Source organism: Pseudophryne corroboree, chromosome 2 (genome assembly GCF_028390025.1).
Source record: "Pseudophryne corroboree isolate aPseCor3 chromosome 2, aPseCor3.hap2, whole genome shotgun sequence".
Classification (NCBI taxonomy): domain Eukaryota; kingdom Metazoa; phylum Chordata; class Amphibia; order Anura; family Myobatrachidae; genus Pseudophryne; species Pseudophryne corroboree.
This window is the reverse complement of record NC_086445.1, coordinates 100,160,187-100,187,481: the sequence shown is the minus strand read 5'-3', so window position 1 is coordinate 100,187,481 and position 27,295 is coordinate 100,160,187. Positions and strand designations below refer to the sequence as shown.

At 40.8% G+C, this 27,295-nt stretch overlaps 1 protein-coding gene across 7 annotated transcripts in view; it reads right to left on the bottom strand.

Moving 5' to 3' along the window:
* The window catches only part of GRIA4 (glutamate ionotropic receptor AMPA type subunit 4), a 520,238-nt gene that overhangs the window by 47,964 nt on the left and 444,979 nt on the right, over positions 1-27,295 (bottom strand). For 6 of the 7 annotated variants that reach the window (XM_063951550.1, XM_063951549.1, XM_063951551.1 and 3 more), the window contains exons 9-11: positions 24,273-24,383; positions 4,626-4,832; positions 1,245-1,615 (exon numbers count right to left, since the gene is read on the bottom strand). In XM_063951550.1, the coding sequence (XP_063807620.1) occupies positions 1,245-1,615; positions 4,626-4,832; positions 24,273-24,383 (689 nt within the window). Of the gene's footprint in view, positions 1-1,244; positions 1,616-4,625; positions 4,833-19,539; positions 22,797-24,272; positions 24,384-27,295 lie in introns of those variants that run through there. The other variant, XM_063951556.1, reaches the window with a different exon arrangement.

The window sequence follows — 27,295 nt, the reverse complement described above, 5'->3', positions numbered from 1 at the left end:
AAAACCATTTTCCGAAGTGCGAAATCTTTGTGATCTGCTGACATTAATTGTATAACTTGCTGCATGATGAAATGAATGTGGATAAAATACAAAATCGTAAATTATATTATCCCCCCTTCCAAATAAAACAAGAACAATTTTACAAATTCACTTAATAAAATTATTTCCTCACTACTTTACCATAATTAACATTTTTAGCTTTATGCTGCATACTTACTGTATGTTTGTGAACTGTACATGTATCAACCTAATTATCAATGTGATGAATTATACGACAATGGATATATACAAAACGAGCAATATCCTCTAGCAACTTATATGGTCAACTAATTTACCCACAGCCTTTGGTAGCACCTATACACACTGAGCAAGGTACACAGGGGGGAAGGGGGGAGTGCACGGCCATACAGTACCTCCTGGATTTGGCCATGCTCCCCAGTACCCAATCTCTTGTCAATCCTGAAGGTATGTCCTAACCACAAGCTCCTCCCATTCCAAATTTCAAGATTCAAAATCTTTAAGCCACGCTGATGCTTTACACTATTTATAAATATTGCTTAAAATTGATAAATACTACAATATAATATACTTCCCAACCATCCAGATTTAAGGGCTCTGTTTCACCTTCACAATCTGGACTGTACTATTGGCTGGGCATTTGGGGTTGTATGTCTCATTCACTGCTATGCATACCAGCAGAGCCGGATTAACGGCGGGGTCAAGGGGCGGTTTTCCCGGGGCCCCACACATTATCTCGCGAGACTTCACACTGCTGTGAGTGAAGCGCCTCGGCGGCCTCAGCAGTAAAGGAACAGCTCAGCTGCCGAGGAAGACGGAGAGGAGACAGGTAAATGCTATACTCCTACTCCGATGTTTTTTTTCAGTTGTGAGGACAGTGTGTGGGGGCCCCACAAATTTGATGCCCAGGGGCCCCCACAGACCTTAATCCAGCCCTGCATAGCAGCCATATACAGGTTAAATGCACATGCCACTGGTGCATGCAACAGTGAAAATGAGAATAAAGGGAACAAGAGTGGGCTAAAGGCTAGGCTTGTACCCTCCATGGCACAGTCATGACCCTTCATGATGTGGCCACAACCCCTGTCCTCATCATCAAATGTGAAATGTTGGGAGTTATGATATAGGAATATATTATATTGAAATGTCTTAAACTACTGTATAAAAAATACTTAAGGTGATTTTGTTCCATTTTCTGAATCTAAATGGTATTTGGCAATACTAACCTTGGTGATATATCACATCCTTGCTGCATAAAGGCTCCAAGGGAAAACCAGAGACTGTTAAAAATGCCAAATTCATTAGGAGGCTGGTCACTAGGTCCTTCCTTCCCATCTTCTGGTTCTTCCATATGCCACTCATAAGGACTAAATCGGCTGACGAGGAAAAGGACTACACTGACCCCAATGTATGCAAAAACTATACACATCCAGATTTCATAAGCCAAAGGGTCCAAAAATGAAAAGACTCCTGGTTTTGATTTCTGTGGCTTTTTAATCATAATGGAAATTCCTAAGCTCATGAAAGGCTTCGAAAAATCAATCACCTCTTCCCGCACCAAAGTGATAGTCAAGGGGGCTACTGCAATCTCCGCTTTCTGCAAGACAAAACATGTAAGGCAGGGAATTTTGTTATGCTCATATTTGAATTTGCATTACTTGTAATCTCATCATGTTATACATTATTGCCTAATCTAATTAACTGGGTGGTCTTCAGTATGCCGGCTGTCGGGATCCCGGCGCACAGTATACCGACAGCCGGCATACCGACACTTATTCTCCCTCGTGGGGGTCCATGACCCCCCTGGAAGGAGAATAAAATAGTGTGGCGCGCGTAGCGCGCCACCGTGCCCGCAAGGGGCTCATTTGCGCTCGCCACACTGTCGGTATGCCGGCGGTCGGGCTCCCGGTGCCGGTATGCTGGTCACCGGGAGCCCGACCGCCGGCATACCGTACTACACCCAATTAACTAACTGTAAAAAGTGGTTTCCATGGATAGCTCTAAGCAATGCCCCACATACGATCATGTTTTCCACCAATCACTTTATAATTTGCTGTTAGTCTGGTGAGAAGATAATGGCACACTTTAGGCTAATACAGATTGTCTTCCCACCATATTGATCAACATGCCTTATCATATCAATAAGATCCTTATCAATACCTCATGTAGTTTTTGTTCATCTGCCAGCATTATACTTTTTAATATCTTCATCTCAGAGATATAGGGGTGTATTCAATAACTGTCGGAAGCTGGCGTCTTGTCAGAAAGACGGCAGCTTCCAACTGAAATAGGTCGGAAGGGGTTCCGACCTATTCAATAGGGGCTGTTTTTTCCCGACAAGTCGGGAATTCACTATTACGCCGATCCACGTGCTTCTGTCGGAAATGGGGCCAAATCCGACAGGTTTTGCCCCTTTTCTGACAAACTCAATCTGCCTTGAAAACAAGTCGGATTGAGGTGAGAAGACAAGCGGTGCTGCGGGCGGCTGGTGGAGCTGAGATCGACGATCGGCGGGGTGAGCTGGCTGTGGGGGGACATGTCTGCGGCGGCGGGGGGAGGCGCTGCAGGGAGAGAGCTGCCTGGCCGTCCCCCGGCCAGGCACATTTCTCCCTACAGCGCTTCCCCCGCCGCCGCAGATATGTTCCCCTACAGCCAGCTCCTCTCGCCGGCCGCCGATCTGTGCTCTCCCCGCCGCCCGCAGGCACATCTCTCCCTACAGCCAGCTCCTCCTGCTGCCACCGATCTCTGCCCCACCCGCCGCCCACTTTACCCCCACCGCCGTCCCACTCTCACCCGCCACCATCTGCACACCTGGCCGCTGCTATCAGCGCATCTGCAGCCGCTGACAGCAGCGGAAGGACGGGTCCCTGTGTACGGATTTGGCCGTCCATTGAATAGGGGTTGTCGGATCCATTCCGACAACTGCATGTCAGAATGGATCAGACTCTTATTGAATATACCCCATAGTGATTTTTGATATGACTATTATATAATGACAGCATAGATTATATCTACAGTATGATTGTCTGTGTAGACTATTTACTGTATAATATGATCATTTGTGCAGCCCTAAAATATTTATTGTTTATGTAGACCAGTGGTTCTCAAACTCGGTCCTCAGGACCCCACACAGTGCATGTTTTGCAGGTAACTCATCAAGTTCACAGGTGTATTAATTACTCACTGACACATTTTATAAGGTCCGCAGGTGCAGCTAATTATTTCACTTGCGATTCTGTGAGGAGACCTACAAAACATGTACTGTGTGGGGTCCTGAGGACCGAGTTTGAGAACCTGTGATGTAGACTATATATAATATAATGATTGTGTAGACCAGGGGTTCTCGACTACAATCCTCAAGTACCATCAACAGGTCATGTTTTGTGGATGTCTTTAATCATGCACAGGTGAGTAAATCTATGTTGCTGGATCAGTAATTATCCCACTGGAATACGTTCAGCATGCCAGTGGTCAGCATGCCGGTACTCATAATACTGGCTCAGGAATCCCGAGAAGCAGACAGATTACCGGCGCCGGAACTCCAACATGACTCAAAATGCCCATGCCGGATCTCGACCGCCGGCATTCAGATCTTAAGTATATCAGGGACTCTTAGGGTTAGACCGTGGGGAAGGGTGTGTCTGTGTGTGTGTGTGTGTGTGTGTGTGTTAGGTTTAAGCGCCACCGGGGAGTTAGGGTGCAGGAAAGGGGGGGGTTTAGGTACCACCGGGGAGGGTTAAGGTAAGGCTGTGGGGGGGTTAGGTTTAGGCTACGGGTAGGGGGGTTAGGTTTAGGAGGTAATATTGAATGCTTGTAATTCATCCATGTGGACTTTGCCTATACAAACAGTATATTAACCTTTATCTTTGGTCAAAGTGTTCTGTAAAAGATAAAAATAATATAGCCTAGGCCCAACCCAAGCATACTCCAAATTCTGTATAATATTATTCCATATCATGTCAAATAACCTCTAATGCATTTTGTATATATGTAGGAGTGATACTGGCTGTAGATAACTAGTCATTTATTTATACAGTGGCTATTGTAAACCTGCAATTATTTTCTTTTTTGCACTATACTGAAAGTAATGATTTATCAACAGATAAAGTAAATGATTGCCAATGACCAACCTGTGCTCAAGCAGGGATACTTATTTGGGGGGGGGGGGGAGGGGGGGTCGACACACAAACAATGCTACTGAAGCTGCAACTTGACTTGGCAGTCTTCAAGTACAGTATAATAAATGGATCTACTTGAGGGATATTATACTCTGCTACATAGTGATTACATGTGTCTGAGTCGTGACTTTCAGCTGTGGAACCGATCCTACTAAAGGATTCTATAGCCGACGGTCAGGACTTGGACACACAACAATACTCTGCAGAAGGTATGCTATCCCTCAATGCAGCACAGACTTTTTACAAAAAGTTTCCATCACATATCACAACCCATTCTGACAACGCGGCAGATGTCCCACGAAACGTGTCAACGTATAACAAATAACAATGTAACAGTAAAATGAAACTAGTCGCAGAAGTAAAATTAAACTAACATCAAAAAGTATAACCAAGAACTTAATTCTTATTATTATTTAGTGGTGCTCTTACCCCATATACAAGCTCTCCTACCATTCCATTCCATATTTTTGTATCTGAATCCCTTGCTCCATATTTTCCATCAGGAACAATAGCAATTTTATACTTGATACCAATATGTTTTGAAATTTCAGAGGCAAGATCTACACAATATCCTTCAAACTTTTCATTTCCTTCAAATAGCTCATGGTTTTTCTTGTACATTACATAAGGAGATTCCTATAATGAAAAGAGGAAGACTTAAAGGAGAAACATTCTAAGCATGGATTGAAAAGGAGGAACCTCCAGTTTGCATTTAGAATACAAGATGTGCAGACAGTGAGGTGACAATATCTTAGACATTTCAAATATACCAAGTTACTATATATTACATAGGTCATGATACAGTCACAACTCTTAACTTGAATTTTTGACATTATACAGTACGTGTAAAGGGTATTTTTAATTTCAGACAACTTAATCCATAAACATTTTTAGGTAAATAACTAGTCTATTAAATCCAGGACCACTCCTTGGTTGTTTACTATTTAACGCACAGCTACCAAGAGGTAGAGTAACTAGTTGCTTGACTAACAGGAGAAGAAGTTAGGACATGCTCCATAAATCCACAGTAAAAATGTGCATAGTAAGAGTTGAAGACCACCTAATGTTTTGGTAATAATGTAGAATATCACCTGATATTATGGTAATCATGTAGCTAGAGGTAAGTGAGGTCAAGATTAAGTTCTGATTTAATAGCTGGACTGGGTATACCCTATCAAAAATAACAGTGTTACAACTACTTGCTGGTGCCCATAGTTGGAAAATACAGGAACATACAAAGTTTTTTGTGTAATAAGAGTTATGGATTAAGTAAACTGACTAAAAGTAGAAATACCATTTAAAATGCAGCGCATTTCATCAAATGTAAAATATCTAAACAACAAAAAACTCATTTAACAAACACATAAATGTAATGATAACACTGTATACATTAAAAAGTACTAACAGAAAAGGAACAATATGTTCATGTTATAACAATATCTTTATTATACAACAACAAAATGCACATACATTTTCACAGCAAGAACTACAAAGAGCAAAAAAGATGAATATGAAACCAACAACTGCACATTTATCATAAAAAACCCACCCTAGAGAAAACAAAACAAAGTGTATTGCTAGCGCGTATTAATTTTTATTTATGTTTTTAAAGATTTGTTTTAATTATTATACTTTTATTTGCTGTGTCACAGTATTGGAAGAGGTTTAAGACAGTAAATACTATATAGGCGATAGCTAATAAAATTGGTGCAGGTAACCCGTAGCAACCAATTTAATAATAGCTTTGATTGGTATTACTACACTAGACCATACTTGGCTACTCTCCTAGAATGTCCGGTAGAGTCAAAAAATCCAGGCAGCTCTCCTAGGTTCACGAAAGAGCAAGTAACCTTTCTGCTTGCCATCCTTAATGAAGTGGGTGGATTGAAGATGTGAATCGTGTCAGCGCACCCTGTGCGCTAACTCCATTTTGGCAAATATGCACTAGACTGATTAGTTGTTATTGGTTACAGCACATCCTTTTTTGGTATTCAAAAAGAAAATGGAAAAAGTCTAGCAGCTCATATTATATATTTAGAACTTTTTTTAATGGCAATATATAATGTCAATAAAGGCATTACTCGAAACAGTTGGCACGATTGAAGCAGTTATATATTGTATGCAGAAGGCATCATCTGTACAGTCCAGTCCTTACCTGTTACATGAGATTGAGAACTGGTATTTCAGTGATTGCACCTTGGGAGCTGGGGTTTTAGTCAGAGTGTAACCTGTCATGCACTAAGAAATCTTTGCCCATGGAAGAACTGTACAATGAATTTTATGTTAACTATATTCATGATCCTGCATCATTTCATCCAAATGATAATTTTCTGTTTCCCAAACTTATCATTGACAATTTGGCTAAATTAAACTGAACTCATTTAATCAAGTGATGTAAATTGCTTGCTTTATATCAGCTTAGTAATTGAACACAGGCATATAATTCAGTGCTATGTTCAGGAGCAGTCAAATAATAATTCCAGTAAATGAGCCAGTACTGGATCTATAGGACAACTGATTGAGAAAGTCACACCATATCCACAATGCAATCTGTAATACCACTGGATTTGTTAGATAGTAGGAACCTTCCCTCCCCCCATTACATTGTACAAGACGCTCTAAAATGACACCTTCCACTGGCACAAAATGCTCCCAAACATCCTGCTACATTCACTATTGTCTGAATTAATAATGTAATAATAAGATTAATAATATACTCTTCAGATTTTTTTTTATATTTTATAATCACTGAAAAGATATTTAAGGCAGCTATAGGAGTTAACACATCCACATGAAAAAAAAAAGATAATTACATTTCCAATTTTAGAAATGTTCTTTTGAATATACAAACTCATCTACCAATACATCCCTTGCCTAGCATGCATCCCTATTTTTGAGATCATGCTTACTGACTCTATGAACCCCTAATAAAATCAGACCTCTACAAGTAATTTCCCCATAGGTAATGCACATTGGAGTGTTCTGTCCTATTAAAAATAGACTCTACACCATACTTGCCTACCTGACCCTCTCCATGAGGTAGAAAATGCTCTGTTCCTGGACTTTCCTGGTAATGTATGATTGCCACCACCTGTGGTGAAACACCTTTCTTATCAATTACCTAGCTCACCACAGGTGATGGCAATCATACATTACCAGGAAAGTCCAGGAACAGAGCATTTTCTCCCTCATGAAGAGGGTCAGGTAGGCAAGTATGCTCTACACCAGAGGTTCTCAAACTCGGTCCTCGGGAGCCCACACAGTGCATGTTTTGCAGGTAACCCAGCAGGTGCACAGGTGTATTAATTACTCACTGACACATTTTAAAAGGTCCACAGGTGGAGCTAATTATTTCACTTGCGATTCTGTGAGGAGACCTGCAAAACATGCACCGTGTGGGCCCCCGAGGACCGAGTTTGAGAACCTATGCTCTACACTGTCAAAATGATATATGTGGTATATCCCACAAAATCTATGGGTGCCCTGCCCTCTGCATATCAGTTCCTCCTTTGTGGATATGTCCTCAGGGGACATTCCATGTGTAGGGGATCCTAAGGCTGCAGCTGCCTAATATTATGTGAGTGTATAGACATGTAACTTGTTATCTATTGATATGATCAGGACAATCCAGGCCACCACCCACTGCACTTTAGCTGCTAAAGAACATTAGTTGTCATAATTCTTGTATATGCAGCAGATGAGTGAGAACTGGCTGACATGCTGCTTTTCCTTTTAGTATGAGAACATATCTTACAGCTGGAGTAGATGTTACTTGTGAGTAACGGTTACAGCTTTTGTAAAGCATGGAAAGCAGGAGACAGCTTGGTTCCAAAGGCATCAAAAAAGGAGGCATCAGCATTGGGTTAAATAGTAACACTTGCTCACAGGACTGGGTGATACTCATAATACAGTATATCACTGTAGATTCTTGTACTAAGATATTCATTTATATATGACCTTTAAAATATTGCTTGCAAGGAGAAAGTCTGGATCTGCAGAGATGGGCACCTTAATTATTAACAGATACTGGAGATCTCAGTTTGAATCCAAACTAGATCTATTTACACTACAGAAGAGAGGCTGAAAGGGAGGTATAATCGCTGCTTGCAAATGCAATTGTGGCTATTACAGATAACTCTGGCAACCAGCCTAGTGTCAAGTCTCACAAAAAATGCCATGCAGCTGGCAGAGGACAAATGTCCTCTCTACCTAGGGAAAGGCTTCTTTACAGTAAAAGCTGAGAGGATATGGACTTGTACAAAAATGGTTAATGACAGCCGTTGCAAATAGATTTAAGAGACTGTACAAGGTCCTTCTGACCACCACCCAACGTCCCATATCACACAGGCTTCATTTAATGAATGAGTTAGTCTTTGAAACCAGGTAATACACTGATTGCATTAACGACTTTGGAAGTTTTTTTTTTTAGATTATGATAAACTCGACTTCGATGTCTATTTATATAGTAAACAATAGGCTTAAAGCATGTGCAAATAGGTATTGCTGCATGATTAAGGCAAATATTACTATCAGGACTTTTTGCCAATAGGCTAAAACAAGAGATATCATCAATTACTGCTCACCCACCCTGCTTAGTAAGGCATTTATGAAGCCCTGTAGTACAGTACTTATTCATCGCGGTTGTGTATAAAGTACAATGGGACTGGTGCATACCTCCAAACATGACCCTCTCCAGGAGGGACACAATGCTCTGCTCCTGGACTTCACTCTTAATTTATGATTGCCATCACCTGTGCTTAAACACCTTTCTTATCTATTAACCTGTTCAAAACAGGCAATCATAAATTAAGAAAAAAGCCCAGAAGCAGAGTATTTTGTCCCTCCTGGAGAGGGTCATGTTGGGAGGTATGCTGGTGGGAAACGACCCCAAATATATAATGCTTAACCCTTAAAAAGAAGTTCCTATAATATATTATTTTATATAATTCATACACACATTTTGACAGAATGCCAACATATTCTCCACTGGAACTGTGCATTATCCAGAGATTTTGAAGATACAAGATACCCAAGAGATACTGTCAACCCCTCCATAACTAAAACCTAACCTGGACCATTAACAGGGCATTAAACACGGCACCTGTACTTGACATGCAGGTTAATTAGAACAGCCCCCTGCAACCTATACAGCCTCTACCTAGAGTATCCTTCAGATGCTCCAGCGTCTCTCTAGTCTCTAGGATGGTTCTAACACCTGTAAAATGGTAATTAAAACAAAAGCTGATTGACTGATACTCTATCTCTGTCCACTTTGTTTCTTCCCAAGGTTTTTTACATATCACCCCTGGTTCTGGTTGCACTTACTCTTCATTGTGATGTCACGTGAGAGGTGGCTGGCACAGGGCTGAGTGTAGACGGTATAATACTTGTATAAAACATTTTGTCAAATACCAAATTGGTTTCCAAAGTGACAGTGCTACATAATGAAATATTATCTGTTCACACCTAGATGCTATAATGAAGCCAGTGCAGTCGGACGTAATTGGCCCTGCATTGCATATTACACAGTGGTAAATACATATATTCTTCTACGGGAATCTCTGCAAACAGATCACCCCAATCCATATGCTTGGTTTCATAGCACAGGAGAGAACGTGGTCAGAGCACAAACTGGTCCCAACTATTTCACTATCCAAAAATGCAATATAATTCCCCAACTCATTCTCCCACAGTGTAGTGCTGATCCTATCCACTATCCTCTATTTCCATCTATCCGCAGAACAGTTAACAGTTATATCACAGTAGTGCTGCGTGTTCAGACTTCCACTTGGTATACTTGGCACCCTGTATACTTCCTGTCCTTAGCCATTCCTCTGCAGGCTGTGGACATATAAAGCATGTGCTTCATTAATGTGGTCTTTCCCTTTGATCTAGCTGCTCCTGCTTCTGACTTTTTAAATGGAATTCCGGGACTTTGACTCTAGCTTTGTCTAACTACCACTTCGGCTTTGTTACCCCTGGATACGTTCCTGGATAAGTCTTTGCATTATCCCTTGGCTACCTGTTTAGCAATCTTGCTCGTCTACCCACTACCTACTCTATGTACCAAACCTCTACCTTGAGCCTTCATTTTGGCTCTGCTTAATCATTTAGTTTCCAGCTACTGGGGTCCTTCTCCAGCACACTCTATGTAAGTGTATCACGCAGGACCGCTGACAGATCCCTCTCTCCACTAGGAGATGATTGCTAATTATTTCCCAAGAACACACTTTACTTAGCAAACCATTGTGTTGAGCAGTGGTGGATTTCCCACTAGGCACATGAGGCACGTGCCTAGGGGTTGCACTTGCCTGGGGTCGGGGGGGGGGGGGGGGAAGCACAGCATGCTCACTTGCATAAGAGCCCTGCTTAGGCAATTGCTAGATGAGGCCAGGTAATTATTTTTTCGTTTTTTGTAAATACCACTTTTTTAAATTTTTTATAATCTTGTAACTGGTGAGGGTGGAAGGGGCAATGATCAGTACATTGTGGTGGTAGAGAAGGGTTAGGATGGTGCTGCTTTGGCATTCGGGAGGCCCCAACATGAAGGGGCAGTGACATGATGGCAGGTGCATGTCCTAGTGTCCTGGGTCCTTACGTTATATATGAGATATGGGTGGCAAAATATCAAGAGTTGGGTAAGTGACACCCCACCCCACCCCAAAACCCCAAATACACACACACACACACACACACACACACACACACACACGCAACTCCACTGCAGATGCCCATGGTGCTGTCTAGCACAAGCTTGCACTTGAGTGTGGAGTGGTCAGGAGGCACTCTGTATGCTCACTCGGGTGCTATTTTGTACACTAGGGTCTATGTACTAAGCCTTGTATAGAGATAAATTAGGCGTAGATAAAGTAACAACCAATCAGCTCCTAACTGTAATTTTTCAAACACAGCCTGTGACATGGCAGTTAGGAGCTGATTGGCTGGTACTTTATAGCCGTCCACTTTATCTTCGTCCAAGGCTTAGTTAGTAGATAGACCACTAGCTCTGTATAAGCATTATAAGCACATATATGCATAGTGCATCATGATGTTTTACAAATCTGATAAAGCACAAACAAAGAAACCTATATCTTTCGCTCTATATTCCTCAAATTCTGAAGGCAGCCTCCACCTTGAACTTGAACCTTGAATAATACAGTATATAAAATATGTGCTATTAGGAAACACTGGGCCGATGTTTCTGCACATCTCCACTGATATTTGATCTGCATGCGCTCAGTGTCAGTACTGCTCATGTGCAGATCTGTGGGTGAAACTACTGTTGCAGTGGCACCTAAGCGGCAGCATGACTGACATGCAGCGGCCATTTGGGTGCATGGACAGCAGGGCAATAGATCAAAAACAGGGGTGTGTTAGCTCTGTTTTCAGGTGCCCTGGAGGCAAGAATACCCTGGCCTAACCGATGTTCACGTGGATAATCCGATGCTGCGTTTGCGGCTGCAGCAACATTTCACAGAAGCGTGAAGTCAGCATCTTTCCACAACAGATGTACTAAGGGGCAGATTCAAAGATGGACCCGATAGCACAGCTGCTGCATCTTTGTACGCAGCAGCTGTGCTAAAATATGTAACGCAGCAGGTGGCGTCTTGACTAGAAAGACTGCTGCATCCGAAGACGCAGCATTGGATGATTTGCATGAACATCAGTCATGTGATTAACCCCCAGGTCACTCAGGATGGCTGGGATAGGCACACTTTTGGGGGTCAGTGAAGCTGCATAGGCAAAAGCAGACACTGGCCTCGGCATGCCTTGAAAAACGGGTCAGGCGTCTCCATTTTCAAGAACACCATTAGTCCACACCCCCAAGTGGCATATAATCAGACCCTAAACTGTTAAAGGTTCTAATCCAAGTAATGCAGATAAAATCTTTTATTACAATTCCAGAACTGGCACTTAGAGTGAAGGTTATCTTGGTTCCTTTACCGCTATGCAATGTAAGCTCATGAGCCGAGCAATTTTCCTTTAAGTACAGCACAATCCATTGTTTAACCTGTAGGTTAGTCTCACGCCCAAGCACAATGCTCTTAGTAATATTCACTTTTTTTTTTTCTTGCTGTCAAATATTTTTATTTCATTTACAGATAATAATGGTTTTTAATACTGGTTTGGAAATGATGTAAAGCTGGGTTAGGCAGCGCCATCTGTAAATTACCATGGGAAGTGCAGCACAATATGGCACATTGGCTTCAATTGCTGGATTGGCCAGTTTTTGGCTCTGTATCTATAATAAGAACATCTGGTATACATTGAAATGCTGATAGTAAAGGAAGATACAGATTCACAGCGCAGGCATGAACTTTCTGTATGACTTAAATCTTTAGGTTTGCCATGCAGGAGGAATACAGAGCGTGAAAGGCACATTCGTGTCTGTATTACTGGAATGGCAATATAGGGAATTAAATCAGTAGGCATGAAGGGCTTAGCATTCACTACGATTTAACCTGTTCAGCTGAGACTAGAGATGAGAAAGTAAACTCAGCTCCATGTATCTCCAAGGCAACACAGAATTCATTCCTTATCCTTTCCATTTACTCTCGATAGCCTATACATGCTGGGTATGTCAGAAGATGCAGAGAGAGAGAGAGGGGGAGAGAGATGGAGACAGATAGAGAATGCTTTATCCTTATTCCCAATCCATCTCTTATATCCACATTCTCAATACATACTTACTCCAAATATCTATATTACATATTTACCCCAAAATGAAGAACCCCCCCCAAATATATCTATCATCTACATACATATATATATATATATATATATATATACACACACACACACACACATATATATATTCTTTGCGGTTCCAGGAAGCTGCTTTCTCAGATCCATCAACTGGCTTCAGATAAGCTGTTTATATATTTTAGGCACATTGATATTATCTCATATCATGTTGTTTTGTTGGTCTAGACTCTATAGTATATAGTTTTTCTTTTGAAATGATTTACCTATGTAATTACTGGTACACTAGTCCCAGGTAGGGTATGGAATTCCAGCAGTTGGGATTCCAACAGTCAGGAGACCTACAGTGGGAACCTGGCAGCCAGAATCCTGACATATACCGGTAAGTATTTTTTACCTTACCCCTATACCTAACCCACCCTTCTATACTGTATCCCTAGCCCCCTCACAGACAAACTCTACACCCACCCCCACAGCCTAACCCTAACCTCCCCTATGCCCACAGCCCCTAACCTTCCCCACCACACAGTGTCTAATGGCATTTGCAACTGCAAATGACATCACTAACCCTGAAGAAGGGCTTTGTGATCCCTGGGCATTTCAGGGTGGAGATTGGTAGGTGAACTAAAGTGGTTGCAAAATGCGGCAGTTAGATGGGTGTTTTAGAGGAATGTCCCGGTTGTGTCTGGGAATGCTTCTCAATCACACAATCCATTGCCTCAGAGGCCATGTTTAGAATGAGGAGAGTAGCTAGAGTACACTCTAGGCTACTATAAATGTTGATGGTGCAACCAATGTTGCATAGTTGTTGGAGTGTTTACAATCTCCAAAGCAGCTGCACATACCATTGAGCCTGAAAGTGGGCATCTCAGCAGCACTCATACTCAACATCGCTCGTTGGAGCACAAAGGGAAGGCTGAGATTAGCAATTGCAAATTTCCACAGCTGCTGTCTCATGATGCTCACTGGTGACCCCGCCTTTTATTTGGCATAATTGTTAATTGTTATAATTAGTTCCAGAAACTGTAAAAAAAAAAAATCTGTGAAATAATTTCTGAAGTGAATAAAATAAGCATCTGAAGACTTGTCCATAGTATGGAAGCTACTGTTGATCTTGTATCCACTTATTACCTTTTATCATAAAACATGGCATTGAGTGTAATTATTGTCAACTTGGAAACATCGGAAAATGTCCATGTTACTCTATCCTAGCTTCTGGTTTGTTTGTTTTTTAAAACTGTTGTAAATGTTGATAATAATAAAAATAATGGATTTGGGATACAGGCAAACTGAGGGGACATGGGGTAATTGTTAGCAGTTGGGCAAAACCATGTGCACTGCAGGGGGGGCAGATATAACATGTGCAGAGAGAGTTAGATTTGGGTGGGTTATTTTGTTTCTGTGCAGGGTAAATACTGGCTGCTTTATTTTTAAACTGCAGTTTAGATTTCAGTTTGAGCACACCCCACCCAAATCTAACTCTCTCTGCACATGTTACATCTGCCTCCCCTGCAGTGCACATGGTTTTGCCCAACTGCTAACAATTTTGCTGCTGCGATCTACTCTGAATTAGGCCCCATGGGGGGTCATTCCAACCCGTTTGCACGCTGCTGGTTGTCCCAGCTGGGCACACACTAGTGCGACCAGCAATCGTGCCATTGTGCAGGGCAATTACCCTTTGCCCTGTGCATTGGCAGATTGCCGGTGCACATTAGGCAGATATTACTGAATGTCGGTACGATCGCTGTTCCGTCCCTCATTATTATTCACTGAATCGCATGCAAGGTCATGTGAATGGCTGTGCAGCACGGCCAATCACACGACCTAGCATGCGACCTGCAATCGTCTGTACACACTGCACGATACGGATGATTTGTCGCTCTGGTTTGCCCGGATCAGACAAATCATCACAATAATGTGCAAGTGTGTTCCCAGCTTAATTCATCCCATTTTTACAATACATAAATGATTAATTTCCGGGACTCCGAGTTATGGCCCTTTTTCCCTACCATGCTAAGAAGACAACAGAAAACTGTTAGGAAATATTCAATCTAGGAAAGGATCATTTTAATTCCCTATGAGCGACAAGCACCAGCTATGACATTACCAATTACAGGGAAAGCCTTTCTGCAAAGTAAATGTGTTTAAGTGGCAGAACAGTTTATTTCGAGACACTCCTCAGAAGGATGCATTCACCTTTTGTGACCTTTAGTTATTTTTCAATTTTCACTGCAGGGCCCCCTCCTAACCACATTAGATCATAGATACAGTCCCTAAGCAGAGAGTATATAAAGGTTACCTGACTACGGATCCTTTTCTTCTTACCCTGACACGCTGTGTGCGATCAGCACAGGGCAGCCCCCACCACGCAGTTACGGGGTTCTGAATCCCCAGGATAAAGGACAGATAATGCAGCTACGGTGCCTAGCCGTATAAATATTTAATGTTTGGCAATCTGAGTCTTTTTATTGACATTACTTTGCAGGGGACCAAACTGCACGCAGAACACAGAAAATCTGAGTTTATACCAGTTCTGAATAATCCAATAACTGCAATCTGCTGCACTCCAAATATGCTAAGGTGAAAATCAAGGCGTCCAGTATTGCCTTTCCCAGCTATATAAAGTAAGTAACACAGTGACAATTGTCCAATTACTTCTCAGTGTAGCACACATCAATATATTATGTACATAGAGGTTTTAATTTTAATTTTGGCACTTAGACCACACAAGTAACAAATGGCCTAATCCATCCACCCCTATAGAAAATGGCCCCTTTGCAACATACGATCAAAGAATAAGAAACAGGTACAAAGGAGGTTGGGCAGTGTCAGAATGGCCCACCGGGGCACACGGTTAATTCCCGGTGGGCCCCAATTATTCGGTGGGCCCCACCCACCCCTCTAATGTCAGGTTCCAGACACAGCACTCGAATCATTGTTACTCTATTAGAGGGTCAGCTACCTATTAGAACAGGAACATGGATGCTTGGCTTGTTTCTATAGAAACTACAACAAGAATCACTTTCCTGCCAAGCAAAAGTAGCGGTTGGATCAACAGACCTAATGCTTTCTTGTGTGAAAATAACATTTACAATATAGAATATTGCATATTAAGGGATGGATTCAATATCCCGGCTGTTGGGATCCCGCAAGGGGCTCTTTTGCGCTCGCGCCGGTATATCGATACCAACCCGCAAATAATGTGGTTATTGTAAAAAAAGAAAGAAAGAAAGTAACCAACACTAAGTTATCACAATGGTAATACTGTCATTTACATAACAGAACCCTTTTTTTTTCAATAGCTTGTACAATATTTTGCCTTTACAAGAGCTAATGCAGTTCTCATTGAGTTTTAAACACTGGCTGGTATGTATGGAAGATCATGTGCTTTATTATTATACTTATGTTACATTATACAACATTCCTCGGACATGGTGTATTCTCTGCAGTGCATACTCCGGTGTATTACAGATATGCCAACATACATCTATCCTCAAATTGAGCCAAATATCCCCATTTAGCGTGTCATGGATTCTGTAATTTAGCTCTGCCAAAACACTAATCCTAAACACCTAGTACACTATAAGCAAAGCAAGATGCAAAATTAAAGAAATGGCGGAAAGAGTATGCAGTCTGTGTAAAAAGGCATAAGACAGGTCTGATACGAGTGACCTGTGCCATGCACTGTTATGCTTTATCTGTGACATGATACCAATTCCTTTGTGACAAATAAATAATCCTGAGTACCTAGAAAACTATGGGCCCGCTGTGACTGCATCTTTGTATGCAACGGATCTGCTAGCATCTCAGATCCAATGGTTGGTCAAGCCTCAGTGGTGGCTGAACACCCCCCCCTGTGGTAGCTGAACACACCCCCTGTGGTGGATGGCCACACCCACTGTGGTAGCTGAACACAACCCCTGTGATGGCTGGCCACACCCCGTGTGGTGGCTGAACACACCCCTTAAGCATAGCCCCAGCCTGACACTGAGTTTGGGAAATACAACAACAAAGGGAATAAGCTTTCACCAACAAAAGGAGCTTTTATTTACAGGAGTGCTAGGTACAATAGTTGCTAATATTTAGGAGGTGACCTACTGTATACTTATACCCCTTTTCCACTAGCTCAAAAAACACGGGTAAATGCACGGGGGCGCGCATTTACCCGTGTTTTTGGCAAGTGGAAAAGGGTAAACCCGGATCAAGTGACCCGTGAATCCTACCCGGCTATTTACCTGGGTAGGACACGGGAATGATCCGGGTAGGGTGTAGTGTAAACGGGAGCCGTGTCGATGCGACACGGCTCCCGTTTACACTGTATGGATGGGCGGCGCTGGGAGATCATGTGATCTCCCTGCGCCGCCCCTGCCGTGTAGCTAGAAGCGTCACCAACCCGGCATATGCCGGGTTGTGACTGCTAATGGGAAAGGGACCGAGCACGGGTCGCAGCAGGGGGCAGCTCCCGTGTCAGGCTTCCGGCTGCGACCCGTGCTCGTAGGTGTAAAAGGGGTATTAGATGTCAGAAAGTGCTTTGATATGATCACATTTACTTGCAGAACATCATGTAAGTAATAAAACACAAAAACTGCACGTATTTTATACAGGTTGAGTATCCCATATCCAAAATGCTTGGGACCAGAAGTATTTTGGATATCGGATTTTTCCATATTTTGGAATAATTAGATACCATAATGAGATATCATGGCGATGGGACCTAAGTCTAAGCACAGAATGCATTTATGTTTCATATACACCTTATACACACAGCCTGAAGGTCATTTTAGCCAATATTTTAATAACTTTGTGCATTAAACAAAGTGTGTGTATATTCACACAATTCATTTATGTTTCATATACACCTTATACACACAGCCTGAAGATCCTTTAATACAATATTTTCATTAACTTTGTGTATTAAACAAAGTTTGTGTACATTGAGCCATCAGAAATCAAAGGTTTCGCTATCTCACTCTCGCTCAAAAAAATCCGTATTTCGGAATATTCCGTATTTCGGAATATTTGGATATGGGATACTCAACCTGCATTTTAAGTGCATTTTGATTACTCTAATGGACTTGTTTAATGAGGTGCGACTTGTCAACAATTGCTAATTTTCCATGGGTTTTGACTTTAAAAAACAAAGTGCAGCTGTAAATCGTATCACGCATATTACTGAGAATTTGCGATTTTGACCAATCATAGCTCATGAAATAAACTCCATAGTAATGGGCAGTATTTTAGTAGAAAAATAAAACAGATTCATTTAGTGATACAGGTGGTTCTACAGTAATCCCAGGCAGGACTTTGGTGTGATGATTGTGCTTTCCGCCATGTGTATGTCCAGCTACACCCGCAACATTAGACGCAGTGGGCTTGATCCTGAGGTGCATGCAAACCGCAGCCAATGCTGATGGTCACGTAGTTGGGTGACTATTTGCTACTGTGCATGCGTGTAACATTCTGAAAACCCCCATGTGCATGTCTTACCCTGTGTGTAAGCACAAAGATGCTGTTGCAATGGGTCATGCAGTATCAGAAATGGAGCGGCAAAGTTATGGGTGTTCCTGGGTGGGGACTGGGAGGTCACCTGAAGTGAATGCAAAAAAGTTCTTCTCATGGGCGAAGTATGGGAGTGTCGCAGGTGTATCAGTGAAAGCGGCTGCCTTCTCAGAAGCACAGAGGCACGTAAAGATGGAGACATTGCACTTGCCATAAGGTAGTCATTGGTGTGCTCGATGTTGCTCCAATGATGGCATGTCAAGAATCATCGGTGGAGTTGCAACATGCAGAAACACAGGAAGTGGGTGTCGCAGGACTTGCACAGCCTGGTGCACCAGGGGAAGGCTGGTACTAGCGATTGCATGTTCTCCGGTGACTTAGCCAACAGACTTGCAGGTCCACCTCTGAATCAGACACAGTGTAACTTTATGGGGTATTTCCCAAAAGCAGAATCTAGCTGCGCACCTAGTGCATGGAGTAGTTAATGGGTGAATTTGGGCATAATGACATGCACTTCACATCCACATTTTAGTACTTTTGCAAATTACTTTAAATGCCATTTATTTATCCAAACTGAAATGCAGCAGTCAAAGTGTATTTTTCTTTTCTAATTTTAAACTCTGATAACCCTTACATCTGTTTGGATAGTACCCAACCGTCCCGATTTCTGCAGGACAGACCGAATTTCAGGGTACTGACTCATGACCAGGACAGACATACCAATTTGCAGAGTGGAAGGGGGAGGTTTGGAGCTATTCTCCTGCAATTGGTGCTTTTGTTAAAACTGGTGACTGTGGGTTTCGATGGGCCCACTATGGCCCGAACAAGCCCCCAAAGTGTGGAAGCCAAGCCCCCACCCCGATCCTGGACTCCCAAATGTTGAGAATTATGTCCTACAAGAAGTCAGAAGAACAGAACATCCAGTTAATATTATCTAAAAATAGACGGTCCCTATAAGAACATTCTAAATGTAGTTTCTCTAGTGGAGGGCCCTTACATATCTGGTAACTCACCACGCACTCTTTGTATGCTAAAAGTAATACTATAGATGATATTACACCCTATAGGCTATTCCACAAAAATAAAGAAGAAATGTAGCTTTTTTCACAGAAACACAGTTTTAATACAACAGGAAATAAATACCAATATAAACTAAGACCATAACATAATTAAACGTAAGTGATACAAAAACATTTGTACACTTCCAAGAGTAACATTCATCAACTTTACATAAAACATATGATTTACCTTATCAAGCACAGTGAGTACAAATCTGCAGTGTAGTTTCAGGAACATGTCGAAAAATAGAAAACATGGTTTGATTTGTTTTTAAAGGTTAAGATTTATTATGGTACAAACCAAATGATACAAAATATGGGACCTTTAATCAATGCAATAACACTGGTTCGCTTTGGGCTTAGCCACGTGTACAACAATTCATAGTGTACAACAATTCATAATAAGCAAATTCACAATGATTTATTCATGTAAATTCATCTGTTACAGAACGATGATGCAAAACAGATTATTACCAAACATTTACACATCAGCAAATATCTACTAAGCATCTGAAGGTTTCAAAAGACCACCATTACATATAATGAAATGATATATTATACACACACAGTATATTTCGACTAAATCCATTTGAGTGCAACTAGTTCCGGGATGTAAGAAGCAAATAAATTATATGTAGAAGTATATTGGAGGACATTTAAGAAATCTGTCCTAGTAAGTAAATTTGCAGAAAAGGAGGAGATACCAACAGAAACCAAACGGTTTAGATAACAAAAGTGTGGAGTTTGTATGTTCTCCGTGTGTGTGTGTGTGTGTGTGTGTGTGTGTGTGTGTGTGTGTGTGTACACAAACGTAATCAATATTGTGACCTTCACTGGGGCAAGTACTGATGTGAATGGTGCAGTGTTCTCTCTAGAGCGCTGCATGATATGTGATGCTGGGTGGTATTCATGTGACCGCCGGTCAGCTGACCGACAGTCACATGACCTCCTCCACCAGCCCGACGGGTCACTGTCACGATGGTCGGCATGCCGACCAACAGGGACTATTTCCACTCGTGGGTGTCCACGACACCCATAGAGTGGGAATAGAACTCGTGGCGACCGCAGGTCGCCACCGAGCCCGCAGCGTGGCGAGCGCAGCGAGCCCGCAAGGGGCTTGCTGCACTCGCCCCTCCCCGCCGGGATCCCGGCGTCGGTATGCTGCCGGGATCCCGGCGTCGGTAAGCTGACCGGCGGTCAGGAGACCGCCGGTCAGCCGTACTGCACCCGTGATGCTATATACAGAAATGATAATAAATAAGGAAGAGACTGATTGGTTGCTATAGGAAACACCACATTGACTGCACAGTTACCAGAAAAACTGTTTTCATTATCAGCCCCCATTGTTATTTATTTATGTTAAAAAGTCTTTTTAGCAGAATCACAGTTGTGTCCATATTTTCTTATCACTTTGTATTTCCTGGAACCTTCACTTATTGGTTTCCTTTCTGTACTATTAACTGCTATATGGCCTATTAGTCTGCTAGATACTGTACTTGCCAAACACTGCCCTCTCTCAGCCAATATATATATATATATATATATATATATATATATATATATATATAGTTAAGATAATAAGCATATTTTACTGCTACACAGGTGCACGCACCATATAGAATTTCAGCATGTTCCTCTTTAGCCATGTAAATGTCGATAGTCTACAAATTTCTTTTGAGATCTTCTCTACATTGGCTTGATTTCAAATACTTTTGACAAATACATATTCACTTATTTTTCAAAACATATTCTTTTGGGGGAAGTCATAGCTCAGACACCGATTGGCACAGAATATCCTGGAAAAACATCCAGTGTCAGAAACTTGTATCATTGGACCAATCACTTTACCTCTCCCTGTCCTAGGTACCAAAGCATCTAGATAATAAGACTGTAACTTGATAGTGAAGAAAAAACGTGACTGAGATCTATATAAAAATCAATTGATACATATAATAAAAGTTGAATTACTATTTAAATTGCCATAAAAGGGGTGTAAACAGGAGGACCAATCACATATTGTCATGACCTTGAATGTTGCTTCTGATTGGCCCTACTGCTCACACCTGTCATTACATGGTTAAACAGACTCAATTTTCACTTGGGACTATGAGAAAAAACAAGGGAAGAATGGTTTCCCACAGTAGGCCCTGGGGATTTGGGGTGGGTAAGGAGCCAACGGTCCCCAGCTGTAATTCTGGTTGGGAGCCTTTATTTGTTGGTATGTTAGCCCATTAATTCGAGGTCATCTGCAGTTCACAATGGAACTGAATTCCAGCAGATATATTCAGAGTGGTTTTGCCCCTAGCTCCGCAGATGTCGCTCTCATTACTCCCTTACTTTATCAGTGAATTTCCATTAAGTTTTAAAACATTTCATCAATGCAGTGGACAACGTCTTACCAATTTTACCAAAAGCATAATTTCCACATTGCAGTCCAAATCATAATTCAAAAAACCAAGGTCAGTGAGAAATACAACCTGCCCTTGTAATATCCTTTAAAACATATAGATTTCTGCACAGTACATTATTGGAAGCTATAAGTAACACAGAGTACAATCCGGAAATATTGCATGCTATTGTAAACAACACTTGAGTCTAACGTGACTGAATAAATGGTGTGAAAATATATAGGAGCAAGCAAGCATTAGGCATAAGCAGATTACAAACATATTATACTGTACTACTACGAAAATGCAAAGCATAATAAACATGTAGTTATCATACATGTGTTACTGCACTTATTGTAGACTTCAGAATCACAAGTGAAATCAGAATTTGTCAGCAGGCCACAGTCACTATATAATAAAATGCATCAAATACTGTAATTTGGTAGGTCAAAAATGTTTATGACTTTTTTTTATAATTTAACTTAATTGTGATATCAAAATATGTTTATACAGAACAAAATTGTTATATAATGTTGTGTATTTCTTATTCATCTATTATGCTTGAAATGAGCAGCAGTTTTAAAACTATGTACTAGTCATGCATAAAAGCTTTATTTTTAACACAGAAGATAGGGACGTTAAAGAAAGCCTTCAGCTTTCAAATCTATTTTTTATTTAATAACTTTAGGGAATATGTGTACTCTTTCAGTACTATACTGTACTACTTAAATCTGGTCTCATGGCTTTTTTTTTGGATTAATAAAAGGAGGATTTTCAAACCAGGAGAATATTAACCCACATTACAGATTTAAGGAAAAAAGTATAAAATAAAGATTCTACTATTTGGACTATAATGGTGATTTATACTTGAGCCAAAGCAAGGAATGGTCGCTGGATCTTGAAAATCTGTTCTTTCTTGTTCAATTTCTTAAAATAGGATTCTTCATCAGAGGCTGAAAAGAGGAGGACTGTACTGAAGTATGATTTCCCATTACTGAATCTTAGGAAAAAAAAAATACACCGTACAAATAGCTCACAGTGTTTATAAAGTATCATGCAATCTAACTGCTCCTGTAATGAATTGTGTATGACAATCCCGTAACAGCAGAATTATGGGAATGTTTCATTAAATAATCAATCATTTTGCATGTCATAACTGTTCAACAGCTATAGCCAAAAGACGGGGAAAAAAAGTAATAACCACTTTATTCAAATTCAAAATACATTTATTTTAACGTCAACTGTAACAGAACAGGTGAAAAGTGTAAAGGAGGTAGAGAAGTGTTGTGGAAATTCCAGACAAGTAAAGGTCACCCTTCACCCACCTGTTTTGGCAACGGATTTAAAGGGCAGAGTTAAAGGGCTGACTTCTGAAGCTGACAAATACGCTTGATATTACTGCACAATAAAGAAATGTGATGCATGTTCCAGTGTTCTAATACAATTGTTTTTTTTTCTGAGATTTCCTATGCTTAGTATAAGCATGCAAAAATCATTTCATTAAATTTCAAATGTACTTAAATGTTATTAATATTTCATATTGACAACAGTAATCACTGGAAGACTATAAAGAGCGCTGTCTATGGTGCTGAAGTTGAGAAAATGTATAATATATTGTAGACTGATATTTTGTAAGCTGAATAGATAAACATGAATGTTAATGTTAATGTTTATTATCACCAACATCCAAGATGACCATTTACAAAAAGAAATTCTGAATATTTCCTCAACAGTGTAATAGAACATACAGTGTTTGAAATGCATGTCTTTATATTAACTCTCAGTGACTACCAATCTTACATTGTACCAATAACTTTCTGCCCAGTAATTGTCAAGTACTTTAAATTCAAATGTTTTCACGAGTATGACTAACCTACTAATCTATAGAGTGACTATATTTCATGTGCATATTTTTTTCAATAGAATATAACGAGTAATATTACAATATAATCCACATGTTGCACACGTTTGCTAAACCAGTATTACAAATTTCTGTGAACGCAATATAACATTATCTTGTAATTGCATACTGTTCCTAAGGCCAAAATGTGAAACAAAATAAACCTTATTGAAACTAGGCCTTTAAGTTAGTAAACAAAATATAAAAAATGTAATTCAGTAAACCTGGTTTGAAAATCGAAAGAAAAACCCCAAACACGTTTTGGCCAGTCTATTACAGCCACTCATTGCTTTTCTGTGTCAATTTGCAATGAAAAAGTAATGAACCTATTTCCACTAATTACGTAAATCCATTTATACCCGGAGTGTGAATGTTTGGAAAATAAACATATAAATGACATCTGGTGGCAAAATCCAATTATATCACAGGAAACCTGGGCTACTTATTTTTAAAAATACTATTCTTTAAGGTCTTGAATACATGAGAATAACTTGAATAATTCAAAGTTTAAATAAAAGAAGAAACTTACCAGAATTGTCGTTACGACAACTGTTCGGTTTTCAATGGCTGATGAGTCATTTTTTAAGGAAGGCTCATGTTGGAGGAGCACCAGTTTATCCATATCATTCCAGTAGCCAATCTGAAATGCAGATTAATTAAACATAGTCCATTTGAATAAGTGTTCCAAATATAATTTAGTTCCATACATTTATGGCATTCAAAAATGCAGCCTGAAAAAAAACCTGTATTCGTAATGGTGCCAGAGTATTTATCAAGTCCTCAGTATATTAACACTTTGCATTTATTTGCAGTTGTAATGTTTTACTTGTCTTATTTTAGACTATGGGGGTCATTCCGAGTTGATCGTAGCTGTGCTAAATTTAGTGTGATGTCACGCAGCCGCTGCGGGCCACTCCCCACACGGTCTGGCCACGCCTGTGTTGGCCGGACCGCGCACACGAAATGGCGGCCAAATGCCGCTGTTTTGCCCCCTCCCGCCCATCGACCGCCTCTGCCTGTCAATCAGGCAGAGGGGATCATAACATAGAGACGGGCGGCCATGCGCCGGCACACTGCGGCGCCGGCGCATGCGCAGTTCTGACTCAATCGCTACGCTGCGAAAAACTGCAGCGTGCGATCGGGTCAGAATGACCCCTATATACGTTGAATTGAGGTTAATAAATATTGTACTGTATGTCTGCATATACAATACTAAGGGGAGATGTATGAAGCAGTGAAAAGAATGGAGAAGTGAGCCAGTATAAAAGTTTCCCTATGGTAACCAATCAGCTGCTACAAATCATTTTACAGAATGCACTTGATAAATGTTACTTCAAAAATGACTGGTTGCCATGGGCAATTTCTCCACTATTTTCACAGCTTCATGCATCTACCCTTGAGTCAGATGTAGATGCAGCTTTTGCAGCAACTGCATCTTTATACTGATGTCATGAAGATGTGCTTCCTACTGTGGCACCCACTGAATCCGGCGCCAATCTGTCTCTGTGCGTATTTAGACATACCACTGGAGCACAATTGGACAGACCATCGAAACATCTACCCAATTTCTCCATCTGAACTTAGTTTCTGCTCTGAGTGGTTCGGAGTGTTTAAACTCAGCGGCTGTCAGCTACATGCCCACGTCTGGCTAGCCACGCCCCTGTTACCTCCCAGAAATGCCCACTGAAAAATCAATTGATGTCCAAATTAATTCTGCGTCTCCGAGCGTTAACTATCGGGACATATGCGCAGTGCAACTCGGACGCATGTGCAGTCTTAAAACATCATCTGCTTGTCAGACACATTGCCCGTGTCCAACTCTGAATCAGGATCTACAGTATATCGCTTTCATATTTTGTACTTTGCATTAGGTTTGTTCGGTTCCTTATAGTAAGTACCTATTATATCATGATTAACTATTTTTGAATTATGGCATTTATTCTTCCCAAAATTTTGCCTTTGCTTGTTCTGCAATTTTGCTTGTTGAGTCTCTACGCTTTATACACAATGCTCTATTTCTACACTGGATTTTGTGGCACCTTTTTAAAAACAATTATAATAATAATAATAATAATAATAATTATTATTATTATTATTATTATTATTATAAAAATAATAAACTTGTCTTTATTTCCATCAAGGACAGGGGATAATTTGGCATAACTGAAAGGATGAACTAAATGAGGTTATCAGAAAGGTATGCTTAGAGCCCTTAGTTTAAAACAATGTGTATTTAGCCTCTTGAATACATAAAATATGTGAAAAACATTTGATATGAAATACAATTCTATATACTGTAGCTGACAAAATGTAAATATATCATCAGTGGCCAAATCGCTGAAGAACAAGTATGGTTACGCATACATTATTATTATTATATATTATCATGCTGATACCGCAACATGACATCACCTCCAGACACAATAAATTATGTTGCGTTTAAATGCCCATTGGCAATAAATCTATAAAATGTACAGCAATGAAAGTTTGTACAGCCACTGAAAATTGCAAACAGAGCATCTATACAATTGCTCAATATTAATGGCATTCTAACCTTGTTCATAAAATTGACCCATGTGATTTATACAGATGTGTCCTCATACATCTTGCCTCAATACGGCACGCAGCAGGAGACGCCTGATGTGAGTGATCTGACAGGTCCCGTGCAACTCCGTTAGCATCAGGTGTCTTTTTGCATCTTATTCACATCAGCATACTCTGCTGATTAGAATGATATGTGACAAGCTTATATTCTGTGTGCATCTGAGTCCGTGACTGCATAAGAAATGCTACATGGACACATCTGTACAATGGTCACTAGAAAGCTCTCTGTATTGTACACTGGTCGCTATATTACTCTATATATTGTATAAGTCACTCGAATGATCTCTGTATTGTATACCCATTGCCAGCCTGTGCCCTGTAATGTGAACATTGGTCCGGAAATTGTTCGCTGCATCAGATAAAATCTTTTCTCTGAGCCCCATTATTTAAATGGTTATGGATCGTTGGGTCGATTCAACTTAGGTCGACAGACATTAGGTCGACCATGGAAGGTCAACATGCATTAGGTCGACAGGGACAATAGATAAACATGGTCATTAGGTCGACATGTACTAGGTCGACAGGTCAAAATGTCGACATAGGTTTTTGGACTTTTTTTGGTGTCATTTTCTTTGTAAAGTGACGGGAAACCCCAATTAGTGCACTGTGTCCCCTCGCATGGCTTGCGAGTTTCGGGCAAGGTGCCTCATTCCGCTACCGCTGCACTCGGCACAGGTTACTGCTCCCAATTGTAGTCCACGTGGATCGTCAAGTATGAAAAAGTCCAAAAAAATTGAAAAAATGTGAAAAACTCATGTCGACTTTTTGACCTGTTGACCTAGTACATGTCGACCCAATGACCATGTCTACCTAAAACATGTCGACCTTCAGTGGTCGACCTAATGACTGTCGACCTAAGCTGTGCTGACCTAAAGACCGTATCCCATTTAAATTTACCAGAAACCCTCCTAATTATTCAGTGACACCAAGCAAAAAAAGATCCTATGG